Source organism: Notolepis coatsorum (genome assembly GCF_963971535.1).
Source record: "Notolepis coatsorum genome assembly, chromosome: 13".
NCBI lineage: Eukaryota > Metazoa > Chordata > Actinopteri > Aulopiformes > Paralepididae > Notolepis > Notolepis coatsorum.
The window spans coordinates 41,145,172-41,168,096 of NC_140177.1; the positions used below are offsets into that span (position 1 = coordinate 41,145,172).

General features: G+C 45.0%; 1 protein-coding gene across 1 annotated transcript in view; it reads right to left on the reverse strand.

Moving 5' to 3' along the window:
* fam151a (family with sequence similarity 151 member A) overlaps nucleotides 1-22,571 on the reverse strand; it is a gene marked incomplete at both ends in the record, with an annotated part of 95,283 nt that extends 72,712 nt beyond the window's left edge. The window contains one exon of the mRNA XM_084327645.1: nucleotides 22,560-22,571. Coding sequence (XP_084183771.1) covers nucleotides 22,560-22,571 — 12 coding nt within the window. The remainder of the gene's footprint in view (nucleotides 1-22,559) is intronic.
* Between the last annotated feature and the right edge of the window lie 354 nt (nucleotides 22,572-22,925).

Below are 22,925 nucleotides of genomic sequence, written 5' to 3' on the forward strand. Positions count from 1 at the left end.
GGTACAGCTTCTGTTCTCCTGCTGACGAGGACTCCTCACTGTCCCTGCAGACCACATTAATATTAACATATTATGGTTATCTACAGGTTGTACTAAAAGTAATACACATGTACATACATGATATCATTATCTACAGGTTGTACTACATATACTACACATGTACATACATGGTATGGTCATCTGCATTTACATTTAGTAATTTAGCTGACGCTTTTATCAGGAAGGGCACAACTCTGTCAGCTGAGTAACAATGTTCATCAAAGTGTTGAGTGCTACAGGTTGTACTACATATAATACACATGTACATACATGATATGGTCATCTACAGGTTATACTACGTGTAATACACATGTACATACATGATGTGGTTATCTATAGGTTATACTACATGTGATACACATGCATGTACATGATATGGTTATACTACATGTAATACACATGCATATACATATATGATATAGTCATCTACAGGTTATACTACATGTAATACACATGTACATATGGTTATACTACATGTAATACACATGCATGTACATGATATGGCTATACTACATGTAATACACATGCATATACAATACATACATGATAGAGTCATCTACAGGTTGTACTACATGTAATACACATGCATCTACATGATATGGTTATACTACATGTAATACACATGCATATACATACATGATATGGTAATCTACAGGTTGTACTACATGTAATACACATGCATGCACATACATGATATGGTTATGGCTCCTCCACCAACCTGTGTCTCCTGTCCTCTCGTCCCTCGTCCATCTCTGTCTCTCTGTCCGTGTCTTCTCCCTGTCCTCTCTCCCGCTGCCCCCTCCTGTTACCTCCAACCACAAGTACTATATGATGTACTAATACAGAGAATATGAAGTACCAGTACTGAGAATATAAAGTACTAGTACTGAGAAGATATGGGCATAAGAGGTTCTGAGCTGGAGAAATGGTTGCTCAGTACTGACAGGTAGCTTCCTAGTCACTGAAACACAGAGAGGGGGGGGGGGTATTGATAGAGAGAGAGAGAGAGAGAGAGAGAGAGAGAGAGAGAGAGAGAGAGAGAGAGAGAGAGAGAGAGAGAGAGAGAGAGAGAGAGAGAGAGAGAGAGAGAGAGAGAGAGAGAGAGAGAGAGAGAGAGAGAGAGAGAGAGAGAGAGAGAGATACTGTAGATAGATACTGTAGATAGGTGGTAGAAAGAGACAAGGTTTAGACACTGGTAGACAATGGAAACTGTGTGGCAGGGCAAGAGTGTGTATACCTTATTTATGTGAAAATCAGGTCAATTTCAAGACTCCACTCACCAAATCAGGATACACTACCAAATTAGGACAATTTCGACATCCTGATATAGTTAGGGATAAGTTACAGAACGCATGTAACTATGTAATGTCCCCATATTTCACATAAACAAATGTGTGTGTGTGTGAGAGAGAGAGAGAGAGAGAGAGAGAGAGAGAGAGAGAGAGAGAGAGAGAGAGAGAGAGAGAGAGAGAAAGAAAGAGAGACAGAGAGTGATAAGGGAGAGACAGAGAGAAAGAGTGAATGAGAAAAGCAGGGAGACAGAAAGAGAGACAGACAGAAGGAGAGGGGGGTTACCCTCCTTTCATCTCATCTCCTTGTGTTATTCTAGAGGAGCAGAGATCAGTGATTTCACACCTCTGATAATGTGTGTTGTGTGTATTATGTGTTTATGGCATTGTGCATTATGTGTGTGTGTTTGTCGATTATGTGTGTATGTGTGCATTATGTGTATATTAGTTTCAAGTTCAAGTTTCTTTATTAGTTGTCATACAGAAGTACATAATACTTTTATACAAAATGCTTCTTTCTGTTACACTCCAGAGAATGTGCTAGACAAAATGATACGTATAAAATAAAATAAGTATAGCAAGTATAAAATAGAAGTCACGTACGTAGACACAAGTGTTCAGTATGTACATATGTACAATGTTCAATGCAGAGTAGAAGTAACTGAGTTACCATACAATATACTATACAATATACTAATTACAATATACTATATAGTGCAAAGCAGAAATGGGATGAGGTACAATTTAGGTACAATTTACAGTAAGGTGTACTGAGGTATGGGTTGTAGTGCAAATTCTTTGCCAATAAATATAAAGTGTGTTTAGGTGTTCTAAAGTGTGTAGAGTGGGTGCTGCAGTGAGTTGTTTGTTTAAAGTGAGTGTGTGCGTGTGGATGTGTGTGCTGTGAGTGCTTTTGATGGTTGTTGCATAGTGTTATTGTTCGTTGAGCAACCTGATAGCCTGGGGATAGAAGCTTCTTCTGAGTCTTTCTGTGCTTGCCATGAGACTCCGGTATCGCTTGCCTGACCGCAGCAGTTCAAAGAGGCAGTTGTTTGGGTGGCTGGAGTCTTTGATAATTCTCTTAGCCTTACCCATGCACCGCTTGTTGTAAATGTTCTGGAGAGTGGGAAGCCACCCTCCAATTGTGCGTTCGGCTGAACGGGCCACTCTCTGTAGTCTGCTGCGGTCTTGTGCGGTGCTATTCCCAAACCAGGAGGTGATATTGCCAGTCAGGATGCTCTCTATTGTGCATGAGTAGAAGTTCTTAAGGATCTTCTGACTGACTTGGAACTTCCTTAGGCGCCTGAGGAAGTAGAGGCGTTGCCGTGCCTTCTTCACAACACTGTCAATGTGTGTGGTCCATGTCAAGTCCTCGGATATGTGGACTCCTAGGTACTGTTCACTCTCTCAACTGGTGCCCCGTCGATGCTGAGGGGGCTGTAGTCCCTGACCCCCGACCTCCTGAAGTCCACAATCATCTCTTTTGTTTTGCTGACGTTCAGGGAGAGGCAGTTCTCCTGACACCACTGCGACAGATTCTCTACCTCTTCCAGGTAGGACCTCTCATCGTTGGCAGAGATCAGGCCCACCACTACTGTGTCATCAGCAAATTTGATGGTAAATGGCTGCTTTTTTTTTGATGATTGTGTTGTTGTTCCGCTGTGCCACACAGTCGTGTGTACAGGGAGTAGAGGAGGGGACTCAGAACACAGCCCTGGGGGGCCCCTATGTTGAGCGTGATGGATGAGGAGGTGCAGTTGCCTGCTCTTACCACCTGGGGTCTACCCGTCAGGAAGTCCAAGACCCACTGGCAGAGGTCATAGTTCCCTGCCTCTTGTCCAGGTGTGATGCTGCTGTGTGCAGCACATGGGCTATGGCGTCCTATTATGTGTGTGTATTCATTGTATGTGTGTGTATAATATACATATGTGTGTATGGTGTTATGTGTGTGTGCATTATGTGTATATTATGTGTGTATTGTATGTGTGTATAATGTACATGTTTATGGTGTTATGTGTGTGCATTGTGTGTATATTATGTGTGTATTGTGTCTGACACGTGTGTGTGTGTGTGTGCGCATCTCTCCCTATCTCTTCTCAGCTCACATCAGACACCTTCCTTGCCCAGCATGCGGCGTCAGAACTAAAGAGCTTTTACAGCAATAAGGTTTAGAACAATGAGCGACAGGTAGGTAGAGCAGTCGTCTGGATTCCCGGTTCGATTCCCGCTCCTCCCGGGCGGCGTGTCGAAGTGTCTTTTGAGCAAGACACTTAACCCCCTAACTGCTCCCGATGAGCAGGTTGGCAGCTTGCATGGTCACCTCCATCGTCGGAGTGTGAATGTGTGAGTGAATGGGTGAATGTGAGGAACAAAAATTGTAAAGCGCTTTGGATAAAAGCTGTTATATAAATGCACCATTTACCACTGAGGAGATTGTTCACACAACAGAACTCAAAGATTGTAAGAGTCCACGTGGTAGTCCTCCAACGGAGGGATCGTAAACATGCAGATATATTTTACATAATAAAAGTATTTAATTCAAATGTTTTGTGAGTTCATGTGAAGAGATGGAGACAGTCGTCCAGGTCAAGTGGACTGCTGTGTTTGTTGTCATGGTTAACAGTCCTTCTGTCGCCTCCTCCTCCGCTCATACATGCACGTCTCCTCCCTCTCTCCTTCTTTCTCCTCCCTCTCTGTGTTGGGGCCGGCCGCGTCTATTTGAAACCCAAACGGTGCATGCTTCCGCATTCCCGTTTTGCGCTCTGATTGGCCACTGATGTTTCTGATCGCACCAATCGTGTGACGGCAAGTGCTTTCGCCGGTTAAGCTTAGGCACTCTTTCGAAGTTGGTTAAGGTTAGAGTTTGTCTTAGAGCATGGCGATAGAACGCCCTCCCTGATTCCAAACTCTAACCTTAACCAACTTCGAAAGAGTCGCCTAAGCTTAACCAGTGATAAACTAGGCGTTAGGTAGTTTGCTGCTGGTCGAGGGCGGAAATGGGCACGTCACGCGATTGGGCACACATGTCACATGACCAGAAACAACAGTGGCCAATCAGATTCGCAAAACGCATGAACCGTTTGGGTTTCGAATAGACGCGGGCCGGCTAGGTTCTGCAGCTCCTGTGGAGCCGGGGCGTCTGGGATTTGTAGTTGTTGTAGTTCTTCTGACGTCAGGGCTGCCTGGAGATATTGGTAGAACCTGAAGGACACCTACAGAACAGCGTAGATGTCACTAAGGGTGGGCAGCGGTGGGGATCTCACCATTCCTTTTAGATTATCGATTCAATACATCAAGGCTAAACAGATTTGACTCTAGATAGCTGTTTTGAGTTATTTTTCCCATTTGACAGCGATAGACAGTTTAATATGTCTCCAAGTAGTAGTGAATGTGACATAGTGAGTAGTGAAGGTGACATAGTGAGTAGTGAAGGTGATATAGTGAGTAGTGAAGGTGACATAGTGAGTAGTGAAGGTGATATAGTGAGTGACTGGACTACTGTAACGGACTCTTCATCGGGATTCCTGGCAAGAGCATCCAAAAGCTGCAATACATCCAGAACAGCGCTGCCAGGATCCTGATGAGAGTCCGTAAACACGATCACATAACCCCCATCCTACACTCACTACACTGGCTCCCCGTCTCATCCCGGATCAACTACAAAATCCTGACGATCACCCATAACTGCATAAACGGACATGCACCCCTCTACCTTCAGGAACTCATCACTCCACAATCCTTCACCCGCACCCTCAGATCCGCAGGTAGCCTGCTCCTTCAGGTCCCCAATACCCGGCTCTGCACCATGGGTGACCGAGCCTTCTGCACGGCTGCACCACGCCTGTGGAACAGCCTCCCCATCCAGCTGAGGGCACCACAGAGCCTGGACTCTTTTAAAGCAGGCCTGAAAACCTATCTGTTCAAAAAGGCCTTTGACTGTTAGCTTTTTATTTTAATTTTATTGCGCTTTTGTTTTTAAATTGTCTGTTTATACTATGTTTTTAATTAACTATGTTCTATTTTTATCCTATTTTTATTCTGTATTTTATTTTATTTGTTTTACTAATAACTATTGTTGTAAAATCCAAACATATATATCATGATTAACTAATGTGTAGAAATACTTACCCCTCAAAACAATAATTCATAGATTGTGTGTGTGTGTTTACATAGACTGATTGACATTGTGGCCACAGGTCGATTTACACATGAAGTGAGTGGTCAAATGATTCTATCTACGACCGCAACCCAAGGACCATCTGCCATGGCCTGGGACAATGGGCTCTGTGAGATCAAAACAAAAGACAAAAGGTCACGTAGACATGTTAACTCGCTGGAGTTTCCTGTCACACACACACACACACTCACACACACATAGACACATCCACACACACACACACAGTGATGAGGTTAAAAGGATCAAAGCGCCCATGAAGTGTTATCAGCTGCTTTACGGCCTGGGGGACACAGACAGACACACACACATACTCACACACACACATTTTCAAATACACATCCACACACACACACACACTCACACATACATAGACACACACACACACACACACACACTCACACACATTCACACACACACACACATACACACACACACACACACACAGAAGATCTCCAAACAAGCTAACTATTTCCTGGTATATTGTTAAAATAGTAATTTGAATCTTGAATTAAGTCATTGAAGTAAGTTAAAATATAATTAGGTTTGGTCATACTCAAATGTCTACAATTAGTTAATGTGTCTGTGCTATTTTCATTTATGTTCAAGATGATTAATTGATTGTTCTATGTATTGAAATGTATTCTATTAAGCTAAATGATTAGATTTGTTAGATATTGTCTGAAAGTCAGTAGACTTAGTGATAAAGAAATATATATGTGGGCAATTGTAATTCAAATATAGATATAAGGAAATGAAAATGATGCAATGTTTAAACTTTGATATAGATATAAGGAAATGAAAATGATGCAATGTTTAAACTTTGATTAAGGTAGATTGCTGATACAGCCTCCATTTGCAGAAATGTGAAGAGGGTTTGGCCTATAAGCCAAACCCTTATTTTCAAATCCAGATTAGCAGGCTTGTGATTGGGGCAATAATGTGATGATGTCATCAACTCCGAGACACTGGCCTGGGCTATAAGAATGGGGTGTAATGGGGAGAGGAGGATTCTGAACCAACCAAACCCACAAGGACAGGACCTCACCCACCATCTCATCCAAGGAAGCAGGCAACGAGAACAAAAGGACTTTTTGGAGGGAAAACCAACTTCTTTGTTATCAAACAACAAAGACCAGCAACAATTTATCAACTATCATTTTTTATACTGTAATATTAGTCTGGTTGTTATCAAGACGGCATAGTGTCTTTGATAACAACTATAGCATCTTCTTATTGTAATTTGTATACACTCTTAAACTTTGATTAAACAACTGTTAAACTACTTTCCTCCTAATTCCTTCTGCCTTTCTGCCTGCTCAGTCAGTTTGAACAGAAGGGATTCCCGGTGCTAAAGGTATTGAATCACAACGCACAGTACCAGCAACAGGTTCTGATCAGAGCAGAACAGGACAGCTTGGGAATCCACTTCATTTTGGTGCCGTTTGACCCGTGAACAAGTGGCGGCCCTGGACGAGATTTTTTTTCCCTTCACTCATCAACCTCATCGGCGGACGACAGAGGACACAACTGCGTGAGCTTCGTTCCTGTGAGAGAGGTGAGTGTGGAAGAAGAATGGGCTGCTCAGTTCGAACAACAAGGGGTTGGGGAAAGAAACTAAAGAATTTAACCTCATGTAGACATGATGTAAGGGAAAATTAAATTGAATGTTCTGGCTGGGGAGGGCGGCTCTGTAATCACCGTGCGTAGTATATTTTAATGTAAAATGTTAGCACAATGAACGGGGCGCCGTTGCCAGTCGGACCAAGTAAGGGAGTAGGAACATGTCTTAGATTCGTGCTCAGAGTTGGACCAAGGTGGACACCGTGCGTTGTATGTCTTATAAGAAGTAGACTGAAGCACGCCGTTGCGTAGTATTTTCTAAAGTAGAGAGTTAGCACAAGTAGGTCTGGTTTTAGCCTTGGGCACGGGCGGGCGTGTTGAAATTAGACGGCGTTAGGCTGTAACAAAAATAGTGCTTAATGAAAGGTTTACCGGTCGCGCCGCGTGCGGCGTTCGAGAGACGGTAATGTGCGTGAATGCTGATTTTGTACTTTTTAATTGTGTTAGGGAGCGTGTATGAATGTATGGTTGGCGAATGTTTATGGTTAGGAGTGATTGGTGGGATGTGTGAGAGTATAGTTATGTTATTATGTAATTTAAGTCACCGATTGGCCGTGGGGGAGTTTAATGGAAACGCCGGTTTTCCGAGGCCCGTCGAACGCAGCAGCGGTTAGCTGTTGTATTAGCCTCTGGGGCACCGGAGCAAACGGAGGGAAAAGTAAACGTAATTCAAATGTATAAGGTCGATCGATAGTGTCTTGAGATTACGGGGATATGTAGGGCACTTAGGAGTTTTCAGATTCGTGGCGGATAAAATAGATGTGTAATGTTTAATGTGGTTGGGATTATCTGCACGGGGACCCGGAAGTCGTTCTAAGCTCGCCGGAAATGACGACGGAGGGGTCAAACTAGTGTTTTACTATTATGTTTTTATATTTCTGTTTAGATCACTACACTGGCGTTTTGAGGGAAATAGGATTCTGTTGTGGGGTATGGGGTGTTATATTAACGTTGCGAGGGGACGGCCCGCGCGGCGGAACGGGTCGTTGGGAACGTTTTTATGGGATCATGGGAGAAGCTAAGCTAATGCTACCTAGCCACGCTAACGGCTAAAGCGATCGCCGGTTGTGACGTCATAAGGGTGCGCGCTAAGCTAACTGTGCTGACGTCATGGCATGACGGGACTCTCGGTATGTCTCGCGAGGGGGCGTCCATCTTGACGGGGCTCCGAGCGTCCATCTTGACGGGGCTCCGAGCGTCCATCTTGGGAGGGTGCCGAGCGTCCATCTTGGTAGGGGTGGCGAGCGTCCATTGTTAAGGGGAAGGTGGAGTTTATTGGGAATACAGTAGGGGGCAGAAGTGTACAGGATGAATATGTTTGGATTCTGCTCACAGAACGTTTTCATTGTACACTCTCTCTCCCCCTCTCTTCTTCTCTCTCTTCCTCTTTCTCTCTCTCTCTCTTCCTCTTTCTCTCTCTCCCTCTCACCTCCCTCCCTCTCTCTTTCTCTCTCTCTCTTTCTCTTTCTCTTTCTCTCTCTCTCTCTCTCTCTCTCTCTCTCTCTCTCTCTCTCTCTCTTCCTCTTTCTCTCTCTCTCTCCCTCTCCCTCTCCCTCTCACCTCCCTCCCTCTCTCTTTCTCTTTCTCTTTCTCTCTCTCTCTCTCTCTCTCTCTCTCTCCCCCTCTCTCTCCCCCTCTCTCTCTCTCTCTCTTTCTCTCTCTCTCTTATTCTCTCTCTCTCTCTCTCTCTTTCTCTCTCTCTCTCTCTCTCCCTTTCTCTTTCTCTCTCTCTCTCTCTCTCTTTCTCTTTCTCTCTCTCTCTCTCTCTCTCTCTCTCTCGCCTCCTCTCCCTCTCTCTCTCTTCCTCTTTCACCCCCCCCCCTCTCTTTCTTTCCTTCTCTCACCCTCCCTCTCCCTTTTCGCCTCCCCCCCTCTTTCCCTCTCTTTCTCTCTCCCTCTCGCTCGCTCCCCTCATTTCAACACCGCCTCTCTTCCATGTACTTCCCCCCCCTCGGCCCCCCCCGAAACGCTTCTCTTTCTCTCCTAGGTTAGGGCCTGTATATAGAGTTTTTTATGGGTTTCAAACGCGGTGTAGTGCTAGGTATATTGTTTATTGCTGTTTACTGTAAGGTTTCAAAGGCGGTAGGCTGAGTTTGGGACTTATTATGCGTATGTTGTAAGGTTTCAAAGGCGGTAGGCTGAGTTTGGGACTTATTATGCGTATGTTGTTGTTCCATATTCAGTTTTATTGTTGTTTTTAGGGAATTTCTAGTGCTGGCAGTGGTATTGCCTGCGTTGGCGCTACGCTTTGTTCGACAAGGCGCTCGTACTTCTTTCCTTACATTTGGACGGGCCCCGGCTGGGGCTCCGTTCCAGTTCATGTTGGTGGGCCGTAAGTTGGAGCATAATTACTCTACTCGGCTGCGCCTGCAATGGGGGTGTGGGTAGACAGTTCGTCGTGGCTCACTGTCTGCCTCCACGCCTTGTGCGCTGTGTGCAACTCGTCGGTGCTCGTTGTCACACTGCGCACATTTTTCATTTTACCAGGGGTACGGGGACTGCTAAACGTCGTGGCGGGGGTGGGCTCGCTGTCTGCCACCGCGCATTAACGGGGGTGCGCTATGCGTGCACTCGTCAAAGGCTCGCTGCCACACTACGCGCGTCGAATTATATTGTGTGTGAGTGTATGGGTGACTGGTTACGGTGGGGTCAGAGGTGCTGTATGTGTGTGGCAGTGGTTGTGAGTGGAATAATTTTTGAATATCCTTGAGTAGGGGGCCCGGGGTGTCACGTTCCAGGTTGCAAACTGGGGGTGATGCCGTGGGCCACAGGACGAGTTGGCCAGTGGAATGTCATTGGTCGGCAGGATTTTCAATGTGGGGATGGTGTCGCCGCCTGTGGTTATGAACGGGTTGTGTGACACTGTTCTAAATGCACGGGGACTTCAGTGACATGAGGCACTGAAAATTGATTTCTGTTCCCGTGAGGAGCGCGTTATTTTAACACCTAAAGGGTTAGGTGTTACGGGGGATATATAATAACTGTGTGAGAGATTGTGAATGGAAAATATGTGTGTTACTGATATGTGTAATGTAATATGAGCGAAATACATACTAGGCTTTCACGGACAGAAATAAATATAGTTACACATACACATAGTCATTTGCAAAGAACGATTAGAGTAAAAGTGAGATAATTCACCTAAATTACAATGTCCGATACAGATGTTTAGAAATGATAGGCTGTAAATAACAACTTTCTGATTGACCACCATCTCAGGAAACAGCTGATGGAAAATAAGTTCCCCGGAGTGGTATTAAGGAGGATCTTGACAACAGGATTGAGAGTCTGGGTTTCCAATGGAGACAACTGGAAAAAAGATTAAGGCTGTGTCATTGATAAATCAAAAACGAAAATTGCACAAATGCTCTCATATGATCATAGTCTAGGAGATGCCCGACATTCCATGCTTAAAGACAAATGATGGATTGTGAATGGCAAATGTCACTGATAATTAAGTGTATTTTTTGCTTCTCTTTTTACAGCTGCTCCAGGACGGATGGCCAGCGCTGACAATTCCGGACCCCAACAGGGAAATCAAAGAGACTGTTGACAGTCAGGGGGTATAGTATCACAAGACCGAGATTATCAATTCCTGTTTACACCAATATAGAAGTGTGAGTGAAATTAACTCAAGTTTGGTAAAAATAGTTTGAATACAGAGAAACTTGCTTTCCAAACGGTGACGTTACGAGTGATTGAAGGAAGGTGAGAATGGAAAATACACAGATAGGAGCAACCGGAGGGTTAGATGCACTGACCATAGGAAGGGTGGACAATCTGTCTATTTCAACGACTGGAGATGTCACAATAAAAGTGACGAAAAGATGGCCAAAGATATTCAGGCCATTACAGAACCTTGTAGTTAAAGGAGGCCGGTGTAGAATGCGTACCCAAATCAAGATAATGCCGATAACCTCTGCAGACATTACATTGACCGAATTGGACGTTGACTTGATTGACTGGAATTTGATCGACTCCCCTCTAGTGTCCAGTGAGACGGAGGGACTGGAAATAATGTCTTTTACTCCGCCACAGGGAGTCGTTGCAGCAAGCGACCCAGAGACAGCTGTATTACCCGAGTCAATCCAAGCTGAAGTGTCCGTTGCAGATGACTGCCAGTTACAGACGTGCCTCCCTCTCGAAGAACAGCTAGCCGAGGCTAGACGGGTAGTGGACTATCTCCAAGGCCTACTCCAGTCCACACAGCCCGGAGGGGAGACAGGTTCCAATCGCCTCTCTCCCTCTCCCTCTGGAGAACCAGATGGCCAGAGACAGGCCCAGTTGGGGCCACAAGGGGGTCCCGTGCCGGAACAACAACAAACCCCAATAGGACCACCCACGAGGTGGCAACCACGAGGAAAAGGTGTAGGCAAAGGCAGGAATCCGATTGGCTACCGTGTGCGGCAGGTGCACTGTTGGACGTGTGGGACCCTCGGACACATTTCTCGGAACTGTGCAGAGCAGGCCCATCTATCCACAACAGAGCGTGTTTGTACAGGAACAGGTGGCGGGCCCCTCCCAACCACGGGCCCCTCTCAAGGAACTGTGACTGGACCAAATAGGTACGTGGCTTTCTCCTCCGAACAGGCTCCAGGGAACCATGGCGATGATGGCATACCACCAGGACATGTTCTGGGCCCGATGACCCCAGGGTCATCCGGTCACAGGCAACTGACCCACCGGGTCTCACAACCCGGGGGAGACCGCCAGTGTTGTTGGGGCTGTGGTGTGAAGGGTCATATTCAAAGGTCATGTCTGCAGAGGCCACCGGCAGAATAAAAATATATGCAACTGACTAGGGTAGAGGTGGGATATGTTGAATGATAAAATATGCTCCTAATTAGATTAGAATAAAAAATAAGAATAAATAGAGGTGTTAGGTGATTAGATTATGAATGAAAGTTACTAAAAACGGATGTATAAGTGACTGACAAATGCATGAACTAATCAGACTAACAAGAGGATCAAATTATGTTAAACAGTTATGATGTGACACTGCGGCAGCTAGTGATAAGTAAATTATCCATGCTCGGTCAACATTCAGATTGATCAAGGGGTGGACTGCATGATTAAGAAATTGAAAAGACTCATAGTTGTTTCTAGTATTTTATAGTATTGATAGAAGCATATTAACAGTTATGAGCAATAGGATAGGTGTTTGTTTACTTTTATTTTTACTTCTCTTTTCTAGTGTGATATGAGCAATTCCTGACTTAGGCCGGGAGCGTACATTTCGTTTATTCATTTGATTTCCCTTTTTGTTTCTTAGTTAAAAATGAGCTAGAAAGCTCACAAGTTTGGTTTATTTTTTCATTTATTGGTTTGGCAGCGTTTTCTTTGTGTTTTGTTTTCTGTTTTCTTTCTTTCTGTGTGTTTTTTCTTAGGGTACCTGGCAAGCTGGGAGTGATCTCGACACATCAGGACGGGGTAGTATATGTCTGTAAGATGGACTGGGAACAAAGTGAAGGAACATGAGCTAGTTATGGATTTTTGTTCTCCGCCCATTGAATACCCAGTTTTAGGGGCTGGGGGTGTGTCGTGGTTGGTGATAGTGTTGGGAAGCATGATTCTCTGTACATTAATGAAGCTCAATAGATTTGGTCGCTATTGGCCAAATTAGTCTTGTGTAGGGTGTGAACATGTGCAATTGATAATTGGCTTGTGATGTGGAAGATGTGTGTTTAAGGCGGACTGTGATTGTTGCCATACACACAGGTTACTGGGAGAATGGATGTCAGTGCTGTCCGGTCCGGAGTGCAGCTGTCCAAAACCAGAGGAAGACGGTACAATGTTTGAATGTGTATTCCACATCGAGAGGTGGAGAGTATACTGTTTTGACAGCATAATATAATGAGAGCCATGTGAATTTTTCAGAATTTTGAAATTTAATGATCTAGAAGCCATGAAATATATAGATAAATGATTTGGAAAAGAAAGTTGTCAAAGCTCAGACCAGTAAAGAGAGTCTGAGGGATGGAAATTATGGATTCTCAATCAATTGTTGTGGTAGAAGTGATCCCCACTGTCCCCCGAAGATATGTATTTACTGCAGGATACGGATGGGAGAGGACACTGGCTAGTGTCTACCCAGCGGTTCCATGGGGAACCACAACACTGCGGAGAACCAGGAGACGCATACCTCTCGGGCCGGGAGAGTCTTGGCCAACGCAGTGACCGAGTCTTGAGGCTTCAGAGGGGAACGACAGACAACCAACGAGGAGACAGCAACAACTCCGGCTGTCAACAGAAGCAAGGCCTCAACTATTGACCAGGGGGTCAACAAGCGAGGGGGGGGAGCTGCTATCGCCCCTATCGACGACCAGGCGGAGGGGAGGAGAAACAAACCTCTTCCACTAATCCGAGGGTCGAGCAGCAAGCGACGACCTCCCCACCGCTGTGATAGCAATAGAAGATACAGCAGGGGGCTCTACCCCCTAAGAGAGACCAACACGAGTCAAGATGTTCTTGACAGAAGATGGGGTGTAATAAGAAAGGCAATTTGCTTTCTAAATTCCACCTCCCAGAGGTGGAGTTGCACCCAGCAGTCGGGATACTGCACCAGCTCTGAGCAATAAAGAGGAGGCAGGGTCAAATCTAGAAAACATGGACCCCCCCTCCTCAAATGCTCCAAGTCAGAATTTGACAACTCACAGTTGAGACCAATGATTTGATCTTGGTACGAGAACAAGTTATAAAAGACTGTGCACATGATCACAAAAACTGAAATGGCTAATTTGAATTTTAGGATCTGAGTGTGACAAATCAGATATATATTTTATCCTAATATGATTTAAAATGTCTTAAGTGTTATCTAGATAGTAATGTGTAGAGATTGATATCTATGTTTGACATATTAAGGATAGGTAAACTATCCAAGTGGGGACTGTTGTAAAATCCAAACATATATATCATGATTAACTAATGTGTAGAAATACTTACCCCTCAAAACAATAATTCATAGATTGTGTGTGTGTGTTTACATAGACTGATTGACATTGTGGCCACAGGTCGATTTACACATGAAGTGAGTGGTCAAATGATTCTATCTACGACCGCAACCCAAGGACCATCTGCCATGGCCTGGGACAATGGGCTCTGTGAGATCAAAACAAAAGACAAAAGGTCACGTAGACATGTTAACTCGCTGGAGTTTCCTGTCACACACACACACACACTCACACACACATAGACACATCCACACACACACACACAGTGATGAGGTTAAAAGGATCAAAGCGCCCATGAAGTGTTATCAGCTGCTTTACGGCCTGGGGGACACAGACAGACACACACACATACTCACACACACACATTTTCAAATACACATCCACACACACACACACACTCACACACACATAGACACACACACACACACACACTCACACACATTCACACACACACACACATACACACACACACACACACACACACAGAAGATCTCCAAACAAGCTAACTATTTCCTGGTATATTGTTAAAATAGTAATTTGAATCTTGAATTAAGTCATTGAAGTAAGTTAAAATATAATTAGGTTTGGTCATACTCAAATGTCTACAATTAGTTAATGTGTCTGTGCTATTTTCATTTATGTTCAAGATGATTAATTGATTGTTCTATGTATTGAAATGTATTCTATTAAGCTAAATGATTAGATTTGTTAGATATTGTCTGAAAGTCAGTAGACTTAGTGATAAAGAAATATATATGTGGGCAATTGTAATTCAAATATAGATATAAGGAAATGAAAATGATGCAATGTTTAAACTTTGATATAGATATAAGGAAATGAAAATGATGCAATGTTTAAACTTTGATTAAGGTAGATTGCTGATACAGCCTCCATTTGCAGAAATGTGAAGAGGGTTTGGCCTATAAGCCAAACCCTTATTTTCAAATCCAGATTAGCAGGCTTGTGATTGGGGCAATAATGTGATGATGTCATCAACTCCGAGACACTGGCCTGGGCTATAAGAATGGGGTGTAATGGGGAGAGGAGGATTCTGAACCAACCAAACCCACAAGGACAGGACCTCACCCACCATCTCACCCATCTTCAGCAGGCAACGAGAACAAAAGGACTTTTTGGAGGGAAAACCAAGTCTTTGTTATCAAACAAAGACCAGCAACAACTTATCAATTATCATTCTTTATACTGTAATATTAGTCTGGTTGTATCATCTTACGGCATAGTGTTTGTGATCAACAACCATAGCATCTTCTTATTGTAATTTGTATACACTCTTAAACTTTGATTAAACAACTGTTAAACTACCTTCCTCCTAATTCCTTCTGCCTTTCGGCCTGCTCAGTCAGTTTGAAGAGAAGTGATCCCAGCTCTAAGGTATTGAATCACAACGCAGAGTACTAGGCAACCCGGTTCTGAAGCAGAGCAGAACCGAAACAGCTTGGGAATCCACTTCACTATTTCTATTTTTTTAACTGTTTTAACCATGTAGTGTAGCACTTTGGGATACCAGCGAACAAAAAGTGCATTACAAATCCAATCTATTATTATTATTTATTAGTAGTGAAGGTGATTGGTTTCCCACTCTATCCAGTCAAGAGCGACCCCTGCTAATTCTATCTATACAGCTTCAATACATCACTGTACCTACACGATCAATGCATATCCATAATAACAATCCTTTAACAGAGCAACCAATCAGCTGCTTCTCACACTCACCTCTGGATTAGGCTGGTAAAGCTATGCCTCCTAAAGTGTGCAAACGGAAGTACAGGAAGTACCGGCTACAGGCTTTCCGGTTTCGACAAAACAATTATAGAAACGTGTGAAGTGCACAATATTTCCTCGTTTAAGCCACTGCAACGGCTTTGCCTGAAGAATTTACTACATGACCGGGACGTTCTAGCTTGTTTGCCGACAGGATTCGGGAAAAGTTTGGTCCGTTCGCTCGGAGGCAGCTTCCAGGGGAAGTACATACACCGGAAATTCTACCCCATACACACTTTCGGCCGTAGTGCTTTACCAGTCATTATCTCACGGATGAGATAAAACTGGGAACGAGGTTACCTCTGGATCCGTCTCAGGTTCTCCTCCATCTTCTGATTGGCTATCTGGACCAGGAAGTGGATGTAGTCCTGACAACCAGGAGCTCTCCCTGGTGACTGAGCGGAACCTCCAGGCTGTGGGTGCTACGGACTGTAGCTTCTCTATTATAAATACGAACTGTAGCTCCAGGCGGTCAGGGTGGGGGGTCAGACCTCCAACACCATCACCCTGAGCATCGGGTCCCCCCAGGGCTGTGTTCTGAGCCCCCTGCTGTACTCACTCTACACACACGATTGTGTGGCCAAGTTCAGCTCCAACTCCATAGTGAAGTTTGCAGACGACACAGTGGTGGTGGGGCTGATCTCGGACAACGACGAGAAGGCCTACCGGGAGGAGGTTGAGGTACTGGAACGCTGGTGCCAGGACAACAGCCTGCTCCTGAACATTGGTAAAACCAAGGAGCTGATCGTGGATTATAGGAGAGGACAGCAGGAGACACACACACCACTGAGGATAAACGGGGCTACCGTGGACAGGGTGAGCAGCTTTAAGTACCTGGGGGTCCACATCTCAGAGGATCTGACATGGTCAACACTAGATACTGTAGATAGGTGGTAGAAAGAGACAAGGTTTAGACACTGGTAGACAATGGAAACTGTGGAAACAATGGAAACTTGAAATTGACCTGATTTTCACATAAATAAGGTACACACACTCTGTGCAGGGCAAGAGTGTGTGTACCTTATTTATGTGAAAATCAGGTCAATTTCAAGACTCCACTCACCAAATCAGGATACACTACCAAATTAGGACAATTTCGACATCCTGATTCTAGTTAGGGATAAGGTTAGTTACAGAATGCATGTAACTATGTAATGTCCCCATATTTCACATAAACAAATGTGTGTGTGTGTGAGAGAGAGAGAGAGAGAGAGAGAGAGAGAGAGAGAGAGAGAGAGAGAGAGAGAGAGAGAGAGAGAGAGAGAGAGAGAGAGAGAGAGAAAGAAAGAGAGACAGAGAGTGATAAGGGAGAGACAGAGAGAAAGAGTGAATGAGAAAAGCAGGGAGACAGAAAGAGAGACAGACAGAAGGAGAGGGGGGTTACCCTCCTTTCATCTCATCTCCTTGTGTTATTCTAGAGGAGCAGAGATCAGTGATTTCACACCTCTGATAATGTGTGTTGTGTGTATTATGTGTTTATGGCATTGTGCATTATGTGTGTGTGTTTGTCGATTATGTGTGTATGTGTGCATTATGTGTATATTAGTTTCAAGTTCAAGTTTCTTTATTAGTTGTCATACAGAAGTACATAATACTTTTATACAAAATGCTTCTTTCTGTTACGCTCCAGAGAATGTGCTAGACAAAATTATACGTATAAAATAAAATAAGTATAGCAAGTATAAAATAGAAGTCACGTACGTAGACACAAGTGTTCAGTATGTACATATGTACAATGTTCAATGCAGAGTAGAAGTAACTGAGTTACCATACAATATACTATACAATATACTAATTACAATATACTATATAGTGCAAAGCAGAAATGGGATGAGGTACAATTTAGGTACAATTTACAGTAAGGTGTACTGAGGTATGGGTTGTAGTGCAAATTCTTTGCCAATAAATATAAAGTGTGTTTAGGTGTTCTAAAGTGTGTAGAGTGGGTGCTGCAATGAGTTGTTTGTTTAAAGTGAGTGTGTGCGTGTGGATGTGTGTGCTGTGAGTGCTTTTGATGGTTGTTGCATAGTGTTTCGTTGAGCAACCTGATAGCCTGGGGATAGAAGCTTCTTCTGAGTCTTTCTGTGCTTGCCATGAGACTCCGGTATCGCTTGCCTGACCGCAGCAGTTCAAAGAGGCAGTTGTTTGGGTGGCTGGAGTCTTTGATAATTCTCTTAGCCTTACCCATGCACCGCTTGTTGTAAATGTTCTGGAGAGTGGGAAGCCACCCTCCAATTGTGCGTTCGGCTGAACGGGCCACTCTCTGTAGTCTGCTGCGGTCTTGTGCGGTGCTATTCCCAAACCAGGAGGTGATATTGCCAGTCAGGATGCTCTCTATTGTGCATGAGTAGAAGTTCTTAAGGATCTTCTGACTGACTTGGAACTTCCTTAGGCGCCTGAGGAAGTAGAGGCGTTGCCGTGCCTTCTTCACAACACTGTCAATGTGTGTGGTCCATGTCAAGTCCTCGGATATGTGGACTCCTAGGTACTGTTCACTCTCTCAACTGGTGCCCCGTCGATGCTGAGGGGGCTGTAGTCCCTGACCCCCGACCTCCTGAAGTCCACAATCATCTCTTTTGTTTTGCTGACGTTCAGGGAGAGGCAGTTCTCCTGACACCACTGCGACAGATTCTCTACCTCTTCCAGGTAGGACCTCTCGTCGTTGGCAGAGATCAGGCCCACCACTACTGTGTTATCAGCAAATTTGATGGTAAATGGCTGCTTTTTTTTTGATGATTGTGTTGTTGTTCCGCTGTGCCACACAGTCGTGTGTACAGGGAGTAGAGGAGGGGACTCAGAACACAGCCCTGGGGGGCCCCTATGTTGAGCGTGATGGATGAGGAGGTGCAGTTGCCTGCTCTTACCACCTGGGATCTACCCGTCAGGAAGTCCAAGACCCACTGGCAGAGGTCATAGTTCCCTGCCTCTTGTCCAGGTGTGATGCTGCTGTGTGCAGCACATGGGCTATGGCGTCCTATTATGTGTGTGTATTCATTGTATGTGTGTGTATAATATACATATGTGTGTATGGTGTTATGTGTGTGTGCATTATGTGTATATTATGTGTGTATTGTATGTGTGTATAATGTACATGTTTATGGTGTTATGTGTGTGCATTGTGTGTATATTATGTGTGTATTGTATGTGTGTGTATAATGTACATGTGTGTGTGTGTGTGTGTATGGTGTTATGTGTGCGTATTATGTCTGACACGTGTGTGTGTGTGTGCGCATCTCTCCCTATCTCTTCTCAGCTCACATCAGACACCTTCCTTGCCCAGCATGCTGTGACACGGCGTCAGAACTAAAGAGCTTTTACAGCAATAAGGTTTAGAACAATGAGCGACAGGTAGGTAGAGCAGTCGTCTGGATTCCCGGTTCGATTCCCGCTCCTCCCGGGCGGCGTGTCGAAGTGTCTTTTGAGCAAGACACTTAACCCCCTAACTGCTCCCGATGAGCAGGTTGGCAGCTTGCATGGTCACCTCCATCGTCGGTGTGTGAATGTGTGAGTGAATGGGTGAATGTGAGGAACAAAAATTGTAAAGCGCTTTGGATAAAAGCTGTTATATAAATGCACCATTTACCACTGAGGAGATTGTTCACACAACAGAACTCAAAGATTGTAAGAGTCCACGTGGTAGTCCTCCAACGGAGGGATCGTAAACATGCAGATATATTTTACATAATAAAAGTATTTAATTCAAATGTTTTGTGAGTTCATGTGAAGAGATGGAGACAGTCGTCCAGGTCAAGTGGACTGCTGTGTTTGTTGTCATGGTTAACGGTCCTTCTGTCGCCTCCTCCTCCGCTCATACATGCACGTCTCCTCCCTCTCTCCTTCCTTCTCCTCCCTCTCTGTGTTGGGGCCGGCCGCGTCTATTTGAAACCCAAACGGTGCATGCTTCCGCATTCCCGTTTTGCGCTCTGATTGGCCACTGATGTTTCTGATCGCACCAATCGTGTGACCGGCAAGTGCTTTCGCCGGTTAAGCTTAGGCACTCTTTCGAAGTTGGTTAAGGTTAGAGTTTGTCTTAGAGCATGGCGATAGAACGCCCGCCCTGATTCCAAACTCTAACCTTAACCAACTTCGAAAGAGTCGCCTAAGCTTAACCAGTGATAAACTAGGCGTTAGGTAGTTTGCTGCTGGTCGAGGGCGGAAATGGGCACGTCACGCGATTGGGCGCACATGTCACATGACCAGAAACATCAGTGGCCAATCAGATTCGCAAAACGCATGAACCGTTTGGGTTTCGAATAGACGCGGGCCGGCTAGGTTCTGCAGCTCCTGTGGAGCCGGGGCGTCTGGGATTTGTAGTTGTTGTAGTTCTTCTGACGTCAGGGCTGCCTGGAGATATTGGTAGAACCTGAAGGACACCTACATCACCCATAACTGCATAAACGGACATGCACCCCTCTACCTTCAGGAACTCATCACTCCACAATCCTTCACCCGCACCCTCAGATCCGCAGGTAGCCTGCTCCTTCAGGTCCCCAATACCCGGCTCTGCACCATGGGTGACCGAGCCTTCTGCACGGCTGCACCACGCCTGTGGAACAGCCTCCATCCAGCTGAGGGCACCACAGAGCCTGGACTCTTTTAAAGCAGGCCTGAAAACCTATCTGTTCAAAAAGGCCTTTGACTGTTAGCTTTTTATTTTAATTTTATTGCGCTTTTGTTTTTAAATTGTCTGTTTATACTATGTTTTTAATTAACTATGTTCTATTTTTATCCTATTTTTATTCTGTATTTTATTTGTTTTACTAATAACTATTTCAATATTTTTAACTGTTTTAACCATGTAGTGTAGCACTTTGGGATCCCAGCGAACAAAAAGTGCATTACAAATCCAATCTATTATTATTATTTATTAGTAGTGAAGGTGATTGGTTTCCCACTCTATCCAGTCAAGAGCGACCCCTGCTAATTCTATCTATACAGCTTCAATACATCACTGTACCTACACGATCAATGCATATCCATAATAACAACCCTTTAACAGAGCAACCAATCAGCTGCTTCTCACACTCACCTCTGGATTAGGCTGGTAAAGCTATGCCTCCTAAAGTGTGCAAACGGAAGTACAGGAAGTACCGGCTACAGGCTTTCCGGTTTCGACAAAACAATTATAGAAACGTGTGAAGTGCACAATATTTCCTCGTTTAAGCCACTGCAACGGCTTGAACTGCCTGAAGAATTTACTACATGACCGGGACGTTCTAGCTTGTTTGCCGACAGGATTCGGGAAAAGTTTGGTCCGTTCGCTCGGAGGCAGCTTCCAGGGGAAGTACATACACCGGAAATTCTACCCCATACACACTTTCGGCCGTAGTGCTTTACCAGTCATTATCTCACGGATGAGATAAAACTGGGAACGAGGTTACCTCTGGATCCGTCTCAGGTTCTCCTCCATCTTCTGATTGGCTATCTGGACCAGGAAGTGGATGTAGTCCTGACAACCAGGAGCTCTCCCTGGTGACTGAGCGGAACCTCCAGGCTGTGGGTGCTACGGACTGTAGCTTCTCTATTATAAATACAAACTGTAGCTCCAGGCGGTCAGGGTGGGGGGTCAGACCTCCAACACCATCACCCTGAGCATCGGGTCCCCCCAGGGCTGTGTTCTGAGCCCCCTGCTGTACTCACTATACACACACGACTGTGTGGCCAAGTTCAGCTCCAACTCCATAGTGAAGTTTGCAGACGACACAGTGGTGGTGGGGCTGATCTCGGACAACGACGAGAAGGCCTACCGGGAGGAGGTTGAGGTACTGGAACGCTGGTGCCAGGACAACAGCCTGCTCCTGAACATTGGTAAAACCAAGGAGCTGATCGTGGATTATAGGAGAGGACAGCAGGAGACACACACACCACTGAGGATAAACGGGGCTACCGTGGACAGGGTGAGCAGCTTTAAGTACCTGGGGGTCCACATCTCAGAGGATCTGACATGGTCAACACACATAGACACAGTCGTAAAAAAGGCGAAGCAGCGCCTCTACCACCTGAGACAGTTAAGGAAGTTCAGAGTATCTGGGAAGATACTCCAGTCCTTCTACTCCGGAGCTGTAGAGAGCATCTTGACTGGAAACATCACTGCCTGGTATGGAAACAGCACGGCACAGGACAAGAAGGCCCTACAGAGAGTGGTGCGCTCAGCCGAGCGTACCACGGGTATTGCACTACCTCCCCTGCAGGTTCTATACAACAAGAGGTGCAAATCCAGAGCCTGCAGAATAATGAAAGACCCTCACCACCCCAATAACAGCCTGTTCCAGCTGCTGAGGTCAGGCAGACGCCTGCGAACCCCAGCTACTAGGACAGAGAGGCTTAGGCTCAGCTTCTTCCCCCAGGCCATCAGAGCCTTGAACACTGAACACTGAGTGCCACAGAACACTGAACTCTCCACACACAAGCACACATGAGCACACACACGACACGCAAGCTGTACACGCTCGCACACTAGCAGCCACTTTAACATGAGCAAGCACACACTCATGCTGCACACGCCCACACTTATGGCCACAAAGGAAAGGTCACTTTAAAAATAGTATAGCAACAGTAACAGTGTATTGCACTACCAAAGGACCTAGCATGTCCTCCATGCTCTGTAAATAACTATGTACAAATACCGAGATGCCCCACTATGTTACCTGTTTATTGCACAATGTTGTTTTATTGGATTCTATTATATGTTGTACTACTTACTGTATTACACATCGTTGCGGGCAAGACCACCCGCATTTCATTGTATACTTGTATGCCGTGACAAATAAAACTCTTGACTTGACTTGACTTGACTTGACTAATAGCTAATGTTTTGAATTAAGTGTTTTTGACTATCGCTTTCTACGGTAGCCGATGAAGGTCTACAATAGGTTGGTGTACTTTTTAGAGACCAATGGTCTATTTTCAGATTTCCAGAATGGGTTTAGGGTGGGGAGGTCGACAATGGAGCCGGTGGCAGTCATTGAGGAGGATATTAAGAAGGCCTTTGTGAACAAGGAAGTGGTGGTGGGGGTGTTCCTTGACATAGAGAAAGCCTATGACTCCCTATGGAAGGAAGGGCTACTG